This window comes from Phascolarctos cinereus, unplaced genomic scaffold (genome assembly GCF_003287225.1).
Source record: "Phascolarctos cinereus isolate Bilbo 61053 unplaced genomic scaffold, phaCin_HiC Scaffold_2;HRSCAF=192, whole genome shotgun sequence".
In the NCBI taxonomy this organism is placed as follows: domain Eukaryota; kingdom Metazoa; phylum Chordata; class Mammalia; order Diprotodontia; family Phascolarctidae; genus Phascolarctos; species Phascolarctos cinereus.
The window spans coordinates 264,654,817-264,671,635 of NW_027555625.1; the positions used below are offsets into that span (position 1 = coordinate 264,654,817).

General features: G+C 41.4%; 1 protein-coding gene and 1 non-coding gene across 9 annotated transcripts in view; both read right to left on the minus strand.

Annotated features, from left to right (window-relative positions):
- Positions 1 to 498: 498 nt before the first annotated feature.
- The window catches only part of PRRC2B (proline rich coiled-coil 2B), a 100,802-nt gene continuing 84,481 nt past the window's right edge, over positions 499 to 16,819 (minus strand). For 2 of the 8 annotated variants that reach the window (XM_020973512.2, XM_078149986.1), the window contains exons 20-32: positions 15,938 to 16,020; positions 15,119 to 15,310; positions 14,790 to 14,984; positions 14,199 to 14,285; positions 13,397 to 13,501; positions 12,966 to 13,155; positions 11,937 to 12,034; positions 11,098 to 11,225; positions 10,538 to 10,778; positions 9,436 to 9,615; positions 8,759 to 8,850; positions 7,327 to 7,408; positions 499 to 5,402 (exon numbers count right to left, since the gene is read on the minus strand). In XM_020973512.2, coding sequence (XP_020829171.1) covers positions 5,271 to 5,402; positions 7,327 to 7,408; positions 8,759 to 8,850; positions 9,436 to 9,615; positions 10,538 to 10,778; positions 11,098 to 11,225; positions 11,937 to 12,034; positions 12,966 to 13,155; positions 13,397 to 13,501; positions 14,199 to 14,285; positions 14,790 to 14,984; positions 15,119 to 15,310; positions 15,938 to 16,020 — 1,805 coding nt within the window. In that variant the 3' untranslated portion in view covers positions 499 to 5,270. The remainder of the gene's footprint in view (positions 5,403 to 7,326; positions 7,409 to 8,758; positions 8,851 to 9,435; positions 9,616 to 10,537; positions 10,779 to 11,097; positions 11,226 to 11,936; positions 12,035 to 12,965; positions 13,156 to 13,396; positions 13,502 to 14,198; positions 14,286 to 14,789; positions 14,985 to 15,118; positions 15,311 to 15,937; positions 16,021 to 16,819) is intronic. The other 6 variants (XM_020973516.2, XM_020973513.2, XM_020973514.2 and 3 more) reach the window with 6 other exon arrangements.
- Positions 12,545 to 12,628, minus strand: LOC144456045 (small nucleolar RNA SNORD62). The gene has a single exon (XR_013484951.1). It is a non-coding gene; the product is annotated as a small nucleolar RNA SNORD62 (small nucleolar RNA).

The window sequence follows — 16,819 nt, forward strand, 5'->3', positions numbered from 1 at the left end:
TGACCTTTTATCTAACTAAGGTTTGGTCAAAACATAAGTGTTGAGTGCAGGCCAGAGGGCAATTTTATATTTATATTTTGATCCCCTTTATCTGCTCTAGTGTCAGATTCAAGGGCCATGCAATTACAAACTTTTTATAAAAAAGAGACACTTTATCAAAGGCTCAATGCAGAATGAATTCAGAAAGTTGTGTGAGACCCCCTCAGATTAGGGATACTTATGAGATAAGGAATTTATCCTTGATGGTACTTTTTTTTCCCCCAATGGGGAGAATTTCATGGTTATCTGTCAGTCCCTCAATGTGCAGTATAAATCCTTCCTTTTACTGTATATAAAGTAAAAGATGGCCAAACAACAAATAAGTGATTTTCTCTTGGCATTTTAAATAGATTCCTGAACTCATTTCTTAACATGCATAATTTATAAATCAGCCATCTACAGAGATATACAAGTCAGTCTGTCTCAGCAAGCAAAAGTACCAAAACAAATAACACAAAATTTGAGAAAGCAAATATGCTTTATTTTTAAAATTTTTTTATTTAAATAAGGAGAATTCTTTCATATGGAAAGAGCTAATACAATCACATATTTGAAAGGAGAAACAATAGGTACTGAAACGGAGGGAAAGGGCAAGAGAGTGCCACCACTGGCCTGGTGATTCCGTGATTCTAGTTTCCCATCCAAGTTAAAATAGTTTCCAAAAAATAATATATAAACAGGTTGCACATTACACTTTTATCCATCGTCTGCCCTTTCAAATATCTGGTCTACATGAAAAGACAAAGAGAGGAAAGGCCAAAAAAACAAAAACAAAAAACCCAAACAAAATCTTTTACTATACAGGGCATGAGGTTAAAAGCTTTAAGGAGTACAATATCCCAGTTGAAAACAATGAATGTCATCCTAGAGCCTAAATGGGTTTACACTAACAGGTGCCTCCACATGTTAATGTGGCCATAAGCCACTACTACCATTTCCAGGGCCACCATAACAGGGTGGGTGAGGGAATTAGAGGAAATGAGGCAACTGTTAGATATTCTGATGAGCTAGGGAAATCACCATAACTATACACACTGGCAGCAACAGTAGGAACAGCTGGCTGGTTTACCACCACCTTTTCACATACCCCACAGATTTATCTTTCTGTTCTGAATCACGAGGAATTATTACAGTCCCAAACTATTCCACTTGTCCTTGGGTCGCACCAATGAGTGGAGAGGCTCATTTTCCTGTCATTTGTATTTCCCATTCCATCAGAAAATGTAACAAAAGAAAATGTCAGTGCCACTGGCTTTCAGGAGAAAATCACAGAGCATTGTCTCTGAGCTTACCCTGGGATTAAAAAAAAAAAAAGAGCGGGGAAGAGATGTATGGAATGGGAAGCAAACATGCACCAGCTCCCCTGCTTACAAAGGAAAGAAGCCAGCAAGCAATGAGGAGCAGCTGGGTCATGAGGACCTGTTGTGTGCCTGGGAAAACATGCCACTCGATGACAGTGCATTCATACGTAATTTATATGACAACCAAGTGTACAAACATACAACACACTGCCTCATTACACATAGTCCCATGGCTACAGTAAGAATCTAAAATTTGCAGTAAACATCTAGAAGGCAGATCTAGGAGTGCAGAAAGGCCAACACATAGGTGGGCATAACTGATATCCAGATTTTAAACTGATACCCTAATGTCCCCAAATGCAGCTCTGCAATGGTTGTGAGGAAAGACTTTTTAGTTTCTGAAAATAGAAACCACACCTTCTGTCTGTACATCTGAGCATATACTAACTTTATCCTTTGTGTTTTCCCTTAAGATGAAACCTAAAGCCAGAGTTCAGTAATGCCAAACTTAAAAAAAAAAGTCCCAACAAGAAATGAAACCAGACTTAATGTAGCTGATAAACAACTAGTCACTGGATAAACGACATACTACAATTACACAGATATATACTCTGGACCTCTGCTTAATCAGGCAGATAACAGAGTGGCAAAACACGGCTTTCTAAAACCACTTGTGGAGCAAGCCAATTTCCCCTCCTCCCCGTGCAAACTGCACTTTATCAACAGCTGGGGCAAAGCTGACTGGCATCCAAGACCAAAGCAATTCTTAAGCAAAGATTCAGTGAGTTAATTCCGAACTCTCACCTCAGTAGCAGAAAAGTTAAAATCCACTATGACCTACTAGAAACTGTCGTGTGTTTTTGTTGTTGTTCTTGTTTTAATGTGTAATCTGCTCTATTCCCTCCTGGGAACTGATGAAACCCCAACAGAAGCCTTTGTATACATCTGCACTGGGAGAACAGGGGTTTAAACGGCCAGGACCAGAAGTCACACTACCTGGAGCTTTTGCTCTAAAACCACATGACAGGAAGAGGGATATTGCACCTTAAAATGTGTCAGCACTAAAAACTGCTTTCCATCAGACAAAGGAACAGAGGAGCAGCAAGGCCTCTCACTGTCCCTCAAAAAGTCTGATTTTAAATCTGTATCTTAGAGGAGAAAAGACACCGCAGCTGAACAGTTACACAGTGGTGGTGAACGCAATGAAATTCACATGCAATTTCTTGGCCTTTCCTGCACAGAATAATTCAGACATTATATATAAATAGAGCAGTGAAACATTTACTTTTTTTTTTCACCTAGACCTACAACATCAAATACGTATAAATAAATTCTAGTGTTTTGGGGTAGTAAAAGAGAAAAGGGTAGGGGAACAGGTGACCTTGTTGTCTTAATTTTTCTTTTCTCAAACAGGAAGTACTATCATTTTGATGGCATTGTATGCCTGAGGGATGTATTATTTTCAGAGTCAACTCTGTAACAGCATTTAGGACTGTCATGTATAATAGGATAATGAAAGGAAGAATAATTTTTTTTCCCTTTTGATAAGTAAAAGTAGTAGTGTGCACCTAGATCTGGTGTGAATAGATTTAAATGAGTCTCTAGACTACACAAGTAGAGACTTCAGTTTGTGTGGTCTGAACTGACAGACTCAGAATAAGGACAGCTCAGCAATAATCATGGTGTAGGGGAGCAGAGGGAGAAGTAATAAAGGTAGAAGACTATTCATATGCTCACACAAACTCCAAGGCATAGGGGAAGAGAAGGAAAAGTAGATGATGTATGCATGGGGCAGGCCAATGCTGGGTCGTCCAACAATAGGGCATTCCTTGGAGAACAGGCTCCTGGGATAAGGCTGTTAGGAATGAGAGAGAAAAATAGTCAAGCTGGTGTAAGTAAGGTCTGAGAGAGGCAGGTTGGTGAAGGTTATGGAAAAAAAGAAGATTCTTAACCAAATTTCCCTGCCCCTAGATGTTATTGAATAGAAGACATACTGACACTCCACTACAAAGTTATAACTATCATCAAAATAACAAGGAACTGAGAAAGTGATTTAGCACAGTTCTGTAAGGACTTGCGTTTTCCCACATTCTAGGAGGGACAAAGGAGATGCCATTACTTATGTGGGGAAATAGGTGGAAGAGCTGTGCCTACTGTATAAACATCCACATTTATACTTAGCTTATAACTTGAACGCATCCCTATAAAACCTTGGAGGACCCAAGTCTTATAACACCACCTGACAGTCCCTTCTACCATGCCCTCCTCATACAAAAGTCTTCTTTGGAACCACCAGTAGATAGATACCAAGCTGTAGTCATTCCTATCAGCAGGTGGCTGGTTGGTCATCAGAAGAACATGGGAAAAATTTAAACTTCCTCCCCCTAACCTGTGAGTGACAGAATCACAATTTGTTGTTGTTGCTGCCTGAAAAAGAACATAGCTCGCATAGACATTTAGCTGGAGGAGATCAGTTGACTTAAGACATGGTCCATTTTCCAGAGAAAATAGTGATGATCTTTGAGACACCTGCTGTAGAGTCCAGGTTTCATATGATCCAGGAGTAGCCTAGGTCTGCTTTGCTGAGGGAAGAAAAAAGACTTAAAACTGCCTTGCAGACCCTACATTTTTGCTAAAAGATGAAAAAAAAAATTGTGCACCATTACTGCTATGCAGACCAATTCCCACTGTTCCTTTTGCAGAGAAGACAGGAAAACACAGAAGGACCAGAGGGCCACTTAGGGGAGGGGCAAAGCTCCTCCAAAGCTTTCCTCCAGAAAGGAGCTTTAGAAAATAAAACGAGTGCGCACATATATCAGCCCCGAGAGGCAAGGATGATGGAGAGAACTGGCCTACACAACACCGAGACCAATACAACTATGAGGAGCTGCCAGAGGAACCTCATGGGTCAGGTCCTCTCATTCATGCAAAAGGAGAAGTCTGGAACACACCAGTGAGTTAGAAAATCCATGATTTATCCCTGGCTGTCTTGGGAGGCAGTCTTTCAACTAGATTCAGATGGGCCTATGCATCTTCCCTCATGCTGAAAACGTCATCCTGTTTCTCTGGGCAACAAACTTCCCGCAGTAACCAGGACAGGAGTCAGGATGAAATCAATACACCAATCTATCTTATGCCTTAGTTACAAATTCACTTCTAGTGAGAATCACGAATGACATATTACTAAAAGTTTAAGAGTTCTCTCTTTCTTTCTTCTTTTTTTTTTGTTGCAAATAATCTCAAGGGAAACAAGTAGGGAAAACAATGGTTTTAGAGTCAGTTCTTAAGGTAGCATTGCAACATGAAATGAAGGAGAGAGGTTAAAGGAAACTATTTTGGTTAGAAGTGATGGATGGGAAGGAGCAGAAAGAACATATAAACGTTTTGCTATACATAGATATAGCTTGTTTTTTTGTTTTTGTTTTTTCCTTCGTTAAAAACCTCAGCTGCCTTTTAAAATGAAAAGCCTCAAACTAAAATGCCCCTGCTATTATCATACTCCGTGCCTGGGTATCACTCTGCTGGGAGAAAGATTTGGGAAGAGAAGGCTGCTGTTGCTTAATGAGCTGTATGACAGCAGGGGGCAGAGTGAGAGGGAGAACTGGGAGGTGAACCTGCGCTGCACAAACCCTTTGAGCCACTCAACAGTCATGGTAGGGGAATGAAGGATGGGGTGGGGCAGGGTTGAAGGGATCATTTGCCTGTTTTGTTATTAAAGCAAGCAGGTCAATGTCATATCCATTGTCGAAAGAGAACATGATGGGGGAGGGGAGGGGGGAGGATGGGAGGAAAATCTGAAGATGTCACTTGAGTCAAGTCAAAGTCAAGTTGTTGGGATGATGGATCTGGCGAGATTTCCAAACATCCAGTTGTGTAAGGACAGCGGCGGTGCTGTGTGTGAGCTGGCATGGCAGGCATCAACAGGCACTCCTAGGCCTTGCTCTCCTCAACTTTCCCCGCCTGAGGTTTGATTGCTCCGGTTCGCTTCATCTGTGTGGCAGAGGCCGCCTCCTGCAACTTCACAGCTCCCAGGCTGGGCTTATTTTCATCCACTCGTTTTGCCTTTGGACAAACAGAGAGAGAGGAAAATAAGCTTAATAAGCCGAACTCCTGATCAGATACAAAGCTCCCACCATCCCCCTTCCTGATGTAGGGCTGCAAAGAAAGAGCTAAGTGATCCATATTTTAGCTGAAGTGCTAGACTCAAAAGTACTTTTAAAAATTCTTATGAAACTAGCTGATTTCTATCTAGTTCATTTCCAAAGAACTTTTAACAGAGTGATCTGGGGAGAGAATGTAGTGATGACCTAAGAATGTTTGTCAGAGAAATACTGTAATAAAGAGGCTTTGTGAACTACTGATTTACCAAGCTGACAGGTTCTTTTCAATTCATGACATTATGCATCTCATGTGAGATAAAATACCTTCAGGGACACTTCCCTGCACCCCACCAGACTTATGAACAATTTTTCACTGTGCTTAAGGTAGGAGAAGAAGAAAGGAAAGAGATAACTCAGTAACTGTCAAAAGCAGGCTTACTCATAGGATCCACATAAGGGTTGGAAGGGACCTTAGAGGATATCTAGTTAAGTGCTCTCATTTTACAGATGAAGGAAATGAGGCCCAGAAAGGTTAAGCGGCTTGTCTAGCATTCCAATGGACAGAGCAGGGATTTGAACACAGATCCTCTAATTTCAAATGCAACCCTCTTTCACTCTACCATGCTACCTCTCACATTTACTCCTTTAAGATATTTTCACTAACACATTAACATTCAAGCTATACACCCAAGAAATGACAGTCCAATTTATAAAGTGTACCCCCCCAGGCCAAGGGTCAGACAATGAGCCCTCACAATAAATGTTCTACTAATTCTAAAGATCTACATGTAATACTATTAAAAACAGCAGCCAACCTTGTGTAATGGTAGCTAACCTTCACCACATCCTCTCCTTGCTCCCAAAGAGCAGTTCTTATTTGGGAAAAAAGCTTTGAAAGTTAATTCCATTCAAATCAAGAAGTCACTTCAAAACATTTGGTAAGTGCCAGATTTTATTGTTGTTTCAGTCATTTCTGACCCTTCATGTCCCTATTTGGGATTTTCTCAGCAAAGATACTGGAGTGATTTGCCACTTCCTTCTCCAGCTCATTTTACAGATGAGGAAACAGACAAACAGGGTGAAGTGACTTGCCCAGGTTCACACAGTTATATTAAGTGTCTGAAGCCAGATTTGAACTCAGGAAGGTGAGTCTTCCTGACTCATGGTCCAGCACTCTATCTACTTTGCCACCTAGCTGCCCACATGAATTGTCACATAGGGATCAACAAAAATCCACATATGCTAAGTTGTCTGGGACTTTCTTGGGTCCTATATGTTTTAAGAGTAGCAGCCTAATATAGTGATGAAAATAACAATAATGTTCTTGTTCTTGCAAAACAGGAAAACTTAACTCCATCTAGACTTAGCATCCATCAATGACTTCACCCAACCAAAGCGTTACAGTGAAGCCGACTAAGACACACAACACTTAAGTCCCTGTCTTTGCCAGTCTCCATCTTTGTCACACACTCACACACATACACACACACTCTCTCTCTCTCTCTGTCTCTCTCTCCCCACTAAAGCTAACACACAAACCTAAATGTGCTCCAGACTACCTCTCTTCATACAAAGATATCTACATATTTATAAACATTATACCTTGATAGCATCACTCTTAGAAGAGAGTTTAGCATCCTCCTTTGTTCTGAGAAGGAAAGGAGAGCCTGAGGCCTAGAAAAAGAAGTAGCTCAACCAAAGTATCAGGGGTAGAGATGGGAAGAGAAGCCAGGCAGCCTGACTACCAATCCCATGCTCTAACCTCCTGCACAAACCTCCTTTTAAAAAAAAGGAGTATTCTCAATAGAATGAAATGTTCCCCTCTCTTTGGGCACTTGGAAAAATGCCTAAGAGTACAGGACAAGATCTGGAAAGCCATCTTCTACCTGTTGAACGTAGTGTCCCTGCACAGAGCCCATGTTAACTGCTGGTCCAGATGGCTTCCCACTGGGGCTAGCAGAGCTAGGCCTGAAAAAACCAAAGGGAGTGGTTGAGAATACACAAAGTATCACCACAAAAATGGAACAAAAACCTAGTTTATGGAGGAAGCATGAAGAAAGGTCCTCTTTGGCCAGGGGCATCTGGACCCATCTGGGCAGTCTGCAGAACACATAGATGAAAAATTTAAGGCCTTAAGGCAACAGAATGGATGGAGCTAAAAACCAGGAGAGGTGTTCTAAGGACAGAAAAGGCAGAAGCATATGGGCAATAATTCTGAACTAAGGGATTGCAACCTTAGTATCTAAAACAGATCTCAAGAAACTATGAGATATACATACACACTTTATATAAAGTGATGCTCAACAACAGGACTGATGAAATTGACATTCCTCTGATGAGTTGTGTAATGGTCAATGTAAACTGAAACACCAGAAAACACCCATTTAAAATGAGGTTTTCTTGGCTTTTTGGTTTAACTTGATTACTAAATTAACAGCTCCTTGAACTAATGTCTGGCAACTTAACGGTGAATTTAAGCTGTGACACACTGGCGTATATAACCTTTAACTGAAAACAAAAACAGTATACCAAAAATTTAATTTAAAAAATGGAATATTATAGAAATAAACACCCACCTTCTAACTCTACCTAAAGCAAAGGAAGATGGATAATGAAGTAAAATTTCCCAAATACTCCAAAGGAGGTACTAGAACGCTATATTTCCAACACTGAGTCAAAACAAATATACAGGTGCAGCTTCAGATACTCCTTTCCCTACCTCCAAACACTTACAGAAGGCAATATATATTTGTGACATTTGGTTATCTCTGTATGTCCCAACCCCCCACCCAAGTTAGGGAGCTGCCACAGGTTCAGAAAGAGTAAAAAAGCCAGCTTGCTAGCTTGTTTGGGGATAACTATGCAAGGTACTGGGAAAAGTCCCCTCCCAGAGGCATAACTGGCCATTTATGGTGAGAAGATACAATTGAGAGGCAACTCCCTTCTCAATAAAATGAGGCTTCCATCTCTAGACTCCCTGCTCAATAAGACCCCTTGGTCCTTTGGAGGAAGAGGGAAAAATCTCATTTTCTAGTAAAACTTTAAGCATCTGCCACCCTGACTTCCCAGGAAATTCTTTAACTCTATGTATTATTTAGGATGATCCAACTACTAAGGCTTTTCACATGTCTACTTAGGACTTCCTAATGCCATCTGAAACACAGGTTGCTTAATAAAAGATACAACATTAATCTCTACCTTGACTTCTCCTGGGATCCCCAAAACCAGTATTTAAGCCACCCAGTGTTCTCCACAGGTTAGTATTTAATCATGCAGAGTGTTTGGCTGTTCAGGATCTAACAACCATAGCTTCTTTACCTGTAGGTCTGTGGTGATGGAAGAGACCCTCCAGAAGGGATGTTCTGTTTACCGTCAGCGAAGTGAAACCCTTTCATCTCCATCTGAGAGGACTAAAGGAGACCAAGAGGTAAGAATGCATCATGTGGTAAAACCAGGAGACAGCGCAGCCTTTGCTGTACTGTGTCAACAGGGACAGACTGGGCTTTCTTGCATACAACAGACACTAGGCTTCCCACACAGGTCAACATCTTTGGGGTTAGACCAACACTCATAAACTCTAGGGATCAAAAATAAAGGATTTCTTAGAAACAGGAACAACCAGGGGCAGCTAGGTGGCGCAGCGGATAGAGCACTGGCCCTGAAGTCAGGAGGACCTGAGTTCAAATCCGGCCTCAGACCAAACACTTGACACTTACTAGCTGTGTGACCCTGGGCAAGTCACTTAACCCCAATTGCCTAAAAGCAAAAAAAAAAAAAGAAAGAAAAAAAGAAACAGAAACAACCAAGCAGTGTACACTTAGGACAGGGTAATGGGAGGCTAGTGTTTCATAGCAACAAGGAAATGACCAGAAGGCTCAACTCTTAGATAACCTTCTCCTCTAACTGTACTCAACTGTTATTTAAAAAGAATAAGGTATAAAATCCAAAAGCAAGACTTTCTGTCAGACCACAATCTTATTAGGGTCAATCTTTACCTCTCTGCTGGTAGCAAGGACAGAGGGCTGGGATCCAGGTGGAAGGATTCTTCGGGGAGCTCCTACAGGGAGATTCTGTCCCTGTGGCAGCTGAATGGACTGTGGTAAAATCAATGGCTGCTGACCAGAACCATAGCGAGGCAAAGGTAATTGGGAGCCAGGCAACGGCATTGTTAACTGCTGAAAAACATGGGGTATTCACTCAAAATGGACAGGTTAAAAATGCTATTGTCCCCTCTTATTCTCATCAAGCCCAATGTTTGAAAGATTTTTATAAACATACCTATCTATAAAGAGAGAGACAGGTAGACATACAGATATATGTATCTTTATAGAGATAGCTAACTATAGAAAATGCCTATGCACATACATTTTCCTTCTCTAGATTTCATTTCTGTTTTCCTTAGTGTAGACTAAGCCGGTACCACTAACCAATCTGCAGTGGGCAAACTGTTCTGATAGAGACACAAAAGCCTCCACTGCTGGGCCTTCAGCAAGGTTTTGCTTTGGTGGTATAAAAACGAGTTAAAACTGGACTCTGGGACTCCATGATAAGAGTGATACTGCAGAGACACAAGGTGATCTGAAACACATTTCAACACTAGCTTAGGGACTGCAGATACCTGGAGTATGGGCTGATGTTTTTGGAAGGCTTTGGTTTTTTTTTCTTTTACAAACAGAAAATACTATATATTAATAAGTGCTAGAAAGCTTCTTTATCTGCTGCTACACTTTCCCACACTAATCAGTTCATTGAAGATGAACCTGATGACATGCTAGGTTTGGTGTTTTTTTTTACCAATTAACTCCCTGAATCTTATGCAGACACAAAGAATTTTACCCCTGATTTTTGATCTTCCAGACATAGTACTTGAGATCAAAACTGAAATTATGTTTAACACTTTGGCCTTTAACCCCAGCACCTAGCAAAACACCATGCACATAAATAGATGTTTAACAGATATTTGGTCCTATGATCCTTGTCCTCTGTCAGCTAAAATACCATAGCTATAGAGATGTTACCAAAGCTTTAAAGACAAACAAACTAGAAAAATTAAAAGACAAAAACAAAATGTTCTCTTGATGTCAGGTTATTTCTAACCTGTGTTAGCTGGGAGTCCATCATCTGGGAGGCCCCCATTCCAGCTGCCTGATTGAGCTGGCTCTCATACACCAGAGCCTGGCTTCCATTCATTGGTTGGTAAGGAGATCCAGACTGAGTCTTGACCATCTCTAAGGGCTGCATGCCCGGAAAAGCAGAATAAGGAGGCTTCAAGGCAGTTCCTCCAGTTAGGACCATGGTGTTGGGCTGGGACAGGCTGGGATGCATATACACCTGAGATCTAAAGAAGAAATCTTTTTATCACAACAAGTCCATTCTTAGATAACCACCATTCCCATCCCCAAAATCAAATTTTACCTGACTCGCAAAGCATTTGAAATGAAATTTATGAAATAATTTTGGTGTTGGTATACACAAAACATTGAACTTTTAACAAAGCTATCAACAATGAAGGCATATCAGTAGCAATGGGCAGGTAGGGCAAGGAAATTTGAGTCAAATTTCATATTCAAGGCCTTATTCATAAACTGACATCAGAAAGAAATACAGGGAGGTCCCAAAAAACTTTTAAGACACTATGTAGTACGTATGTATGTTACCTGAAGGGCTGTATAGAACTATAGATCTCTTGAGACTGGGAGACAGGAAGTCCACCTCTCAACCCAAGCTGAGCTTGTGCCTGCAGAGATGTGTGGAGAGAAATTGGAATCTGTTGAGCAGCTGCAGCCTGGGAGGAAGAGAAGGGGGGAAAAAAGCACGAGATGAGGAAAAACAAAAACAAGAGCTATCTCAAGACTTTTGTTACCCTAACTACATTCCCCAGGTATTCTTCCTGACTAATACCAGGGGGGGGAAACCTGCAGCCTTGAGGCCCTAAGGCTGTAGGTTCCCCGCACCTGGATAAGACCATACAATAGTATCCCTATTCACCCCCAGTACCAATCTTGAATATGGTTTCATAGGAACTGAGAGGAAGGCCCACTAACTCAATGAGGAAAACCTCCAGAATTAATCCTTACGCAAGTGAGATAAGGACCCACTTGTCAAAATCAGTGCAAGTTTACTTCTATAAACCATTTCATCCTGACAATAGCTAATAGGCCTTCTTTCCTGTCATCATACCAAGAAATAAGAGGCTAATTTCTTTCTTTCTTTCTTTTTTTGCAAGGCAATTGGGGTTAAGTGACTTGCCCAGGGTCACACAGCTAGTAAGTGTCAACTATCTGGTCTGAGACCGGATTTGAACTCAGGTCCTCCTGACTCCAGGGCTGGTGTTCTATGCACCTAGCTGCCCCAAGAGGGCTAATTTCAAAAGAGTTGTATGTTAGGAATCCCAAAAGGAAGAAAATTTAATAGAAGGAAAGGATTAATTCAAAAGTATTTAACTCGATACTGTCCCTTCATTCTCACACTGTGGCAATTTCTAGGCTGCTTTTACCTGTTGGTAACTCTGCTGTTGAGGTATCGTTTGGGGGACCAGACGGGGCTGACTTGCAAACACGTGGCCATCCAGATACAAAGGTGGGATGTGGTTACCTGAAATTAGAAATCAAAAAGAAAATTCTGCAATCTTCCCACTTTCGTCCATCCCAATTAGACACTTATAAAGTAGGAACAAGAAGAGGTGAGAGGGCACCTACAGAATTCATCACCCTTTTTCTCAAGTCAGTTAATATATTCTATGTAAAGTATTTTGTATACTCTAAAGCATTACACAAATAACATCTGTTTGGAAACATTCCTGCTACAGATAAGATGCAGGCCAGGTGTCACAACCAGCCAACTTGCTAACTGTAGTTCGGTATTTGTATTTTAGATTCTGGTACCTGAAGAAGGCTTCAAGAAGCTATTTTAGCTAGTATGTATAACAGGAAGATTTGGTCTAAGGCATTAGAACTTGAGGTGGCAGACCTAAATGTTATAGAGGACAGAAAACTGAACTCGACCTCAGCCTTCCTCCTTTCTTTGTCCTCATTTTAAGCAAACTTTAGGAGTCTAGCAAAAACCAGATAAGGATGGTAGAATGAAAATAAAAGCAGCCTTAAGTCTCTCAGGTATTGTCTCTTCATTTCCCTTTTATTGAGTACACATTGAAGGGTCAGAAGGATCTATTGGAATACATCACAGAGACTCAATGCTTTTGGTGAGTGGGGTGGGGGGCCAAAATTCCTATGATCTGCATTCACAGAAAGTTGCTTTTCTGGGGCACCAATGTGTACAACTTTACCACAACTGACCTAGGACCACATCTGTCAAACTTGCCTTTGGAAAGGCACTAGTAAGCAAGTGATGGTCAGTCTCATCATAAAATAAAGGTATCTATGGCCACCTGGACTTAAGAAATGCATATTTACACAGACTCAAAAAAAAAAACAATCAAGGCAAGAAGGGTTGTTGCTACAACATAGGTCTCTCTTGGTAACCTGGAAGGAGCACTTTAAACCTGATTGGGATGGGAACAAGATACCTGGAATAGAAGAAGGTGCTACAGATGCCACAGGCATAGGTGGCATGGAAACTCCGCCAAAAGAGCTGTAGTTGACCCCACTGGAAGCTCCAACACTGGAAGGAGGCTGGATGCCTGAACCAGCTCCTCCTGGAGAATTCTGCTCAGGCAAACTGGGTGAGTTCTCCCAAGCTTTGCGTGCAGACTCCATCTTTGGAAGGGGGGAAGGGAAAGATAAAAATTACTAGCAGTGATAGCAGTAGATAATAAGAGCAGATACACACACACACACACACACACATATATACATATAGCTACTCAAGGAAATTCTGACAGTTCAAATATAAGAGGAAAACCAGGACGAAGGCCAGTTATCCAGGGTAATTTGTCTTCCCTACAGCTTAAAATAAATAAGGTTTCAGTCATTCAAACAGTACCACTGCCCTCATTACCTTGAGAGTGAGGTCAGCTGTAGGGAAAGACATCGGGTTCAGGCTGATGCCCCGCTGGAGGTGATGATCTCGTCGGAGAATGGGAATAGACTGTGTTAACCCTGCCTGGAGAGAGCAAAAAGGGAAGGTCATGAGTATGGCGTGGAAGAAAAAGTCTCTATAAAGGAAAAACGATGAGGAAATTAGGAGAAAGCTTGAGTGAAACAGTAGTCTTAACTTTTTGGCACACGTACCCCAAAGCTGATCTGCTTGTGGCTAATGGAATACGTTAACAAACTCAAAATAAGTTTTCTTTTGCTTTAGTGGAGATCCTGGGAATAACACTTCATACCTCATCAATTTACACTCTCTAGATCTGAGCAAGCTCCATTTCATGACTTAAGTGGCTTGGATTTGACTCAAATTTCTGAGGAACAATACTGGCTCAAAGGGTTCAACATGCAAGTATAATACTTTCCAGGCTGCATGAAATATACCTAGAAACTGGTCCTTGGGCAGGAATGGAAGATTTCACAGATGACTAAGGTCAGGAAAGTGCCAATTACTGACATGCAATGTAGACATTGCAACTGGCTTGCCTCTACTCCATGGTCCAAATCCATTTGCTATGGATGGAACAATCTAAAGAGGCCCTTATAAAAGGACAGATGCACTCTAAAGCAGTTGTTATAAAGAATAATTGGAAAATTCACTTGAGCTAATTCTCAAGAAAATGAAGATGCTTTTAATATTATTTCTGTATTACTAACATCCAAACAATGAAAGATGGATAAGTAGAAGGTAGGAGGTAGGTTACACTTACGTTACTGGCCAAGGCATCCTGCAGTTTGACAACTGGGTTTGCTGCAGTACTGGAAGCAGAGCCAGGAGGCAGGCTGAAATCAGAGTCCTGAAAGAAGGAAACACCCATCCCATTCAGACCAGTCCAGATCCATGCTTTAGGGGTGCTAAAAATATAACTGATTTCCAAACTCAGCAACCCAAAAAATCCACTAAGAAGCATTGAACAAAGAGCCACGTATTCAGCCAAACATTCACCCTGTGCTCAACAAAATCACATGTTTTTCCAAAGGCACATATGAAGGCATAGGGTTTAGGAATTTTCACCTGTTCCCATTCCCAATTGTTTTCCTAATGAAGACAGTGAACATTATGTGCTAAATTCATCCTGAGAACCTGGTTTGCGTCAGTAATGAAATCTATTAGGCAATTTAATACTACCTAGAATTCATAATATTTAAACTTGACCGTATTCTTTTCTCCTTCCCATCTTGAACTACCCCTTCCTTCTAATTTCCAGAAGCATACTCTGTCCTGTCCTTGCACCAAATTTAAAAGCTATCAAACTCCCATCCCCAAAATAAGAAATGAAAAGCAAAAGTAAAATCCTCACTTTAGGATTGACTCCAAATTCAATGGGTGGAACAGGCAACACGGCATCCACATGAATCTCCACCCCGTTAACAGGTGGGACACTGCCTTCCAGTCGCTCGCCACCCTCAGAGCCCTTTCTGTTTTTCAGAGAGCGCTCATTGCCGATGGGTCCAGGTTTGTGCTCCTTGTTCTGTCCTGAACTTTGTTCTGAATCCTTAAGGGGAAAGCAGAGAGGCTAAGACACAAAAACCAAGAAAGCCGACACTCTTGCTTCTATACAACCCCAAGGAAAACAAATGTCCAACCTGGCCATTTTGTTCTCAGATTGGGCTATCAAATGCAGATTACCTTTTTCTCAGATTGCTTCTGAGCCTGCTCCTTCTGGCAATCAGATTTTGGTTCCGCCAAGCCAGGCCCATTCATCTCCTCTGGTTTGAGAGTGCCATAGGGGGAACTCCTCTGGGAGGAGGTCGCAGAAGACTCCCGAGATTCTGCACTCAAGTCAATGCCACTATCTCCCTGGCTGCTTTTAAAACCCTGCTATGCAAAGCACAAAATGGGTTAACACTCTCATACCTCATCGAACTTAAATAAAAAGGAAAAATGCAAGGGGAAGTTTATACTTATAATTAGGATAGAAGGGAGAGATATCCTTACAATTAACCCAAAACACCTCACCGTGCCTCTTGCCCATTTCGATCTCTAAATGACCTACTATTAGTACCCAGCATCTCCAGAGAGATTACCAAATGTACTAACCCCACTACATCTTCATAACCAGATGGTCCCTAAACTGAGGCTGCCAAACTCATTTCACTTATGACCCAAACCAGAAATTCCAGTGTCCTCAAGGATAGCAACTGCTATGTCCAGTGATCCCATCTCCTCACCCGGGTTATGTTATTTTATATGATTGTTCTTTCCCACTACAAGTAGCCAATATTTCTTTAATATGAGAAGCATCACAAATTAAGACTGCAAAGCCAATTCCGAACTCTAGTTTGCCAGAACTCAATTCAATCCAGAATCAGCCTCTATTTCGAGGGACACAAGTTTTGCAGGTGGTAGAGCTCAGGGAGAATTACCAAACGGAACAGAAGCAGCAGCCTGAATCAGCTATCACACCAAGTGCACTGACAAACAATGAGGAAGGGAGGGACCACTCACTTCTGTAGAGCTGGACTCTGTACTGGTAAAGGCATTGACAGCTTTACTCCAGGAATCACCGCTGGTAGACTGAACTGGGAGAGCTAAGAGGGAAGAAGAAATGAAGTAAGGGAACATCAGCCGACAGACTAGAAGAACTTGGGTTTGCAGGCTCTCAAGGTTAATACAAGTACATTCCTTTACACAGAAACTCAACAGAAATCCAAATATAAACGTATAAGCCAGGAGACTGATTTGCTCCACAGAACATGATTTTCAGTTTAACCTCAGTTCACGTGCATTACTCAATGTGTTCTTATGCCTGCATTCTAAACTATTGTCTCTGCTGCACTGGTACCTCCTCCTTAACCTATAATACATCCTCTTGTGATTATCGCCAGTAGCCATCACAGAGCCTGACTAAGACAGAGTCTACGAAAATATGACTGTGTGGTTTTGTAGTAGCATGGGAAGTTTGATAAAAAGTGTAAGCTATTCAGTAAACCTGGTATTGTTTTCCCTTAAACAATTATGTTAAAGAGAAAAATAAACCTCTCTTCTCTGCACTGATATTTTAAAATACAGAGTATCAAGAAACATTTTATCAGAGGATAAAAATGGGATTAAAATTTTTTTTTCATTATCAAAAGTCATTCTACAATGTCCTAGAAACAGAATTTTTCCCAAAGCAATAAAACAAGCAGCAGTGTAGAATATTATAAAGAGCAATGGATTCACAGTGAGAAGGCCTTGGGTCCAAGTCCAAACCCCTGTCACTTGTGGCCTCTGTCTCAGTTCTTCCATCTGTAAAATGAAGGGTTGGGCAGAGGTGGGGACTTGAGACCACATGTGGCCTTCCAGATCCTTGGGTTCAGCCTTTTTACTGTGTCCAAGTTTAACAGA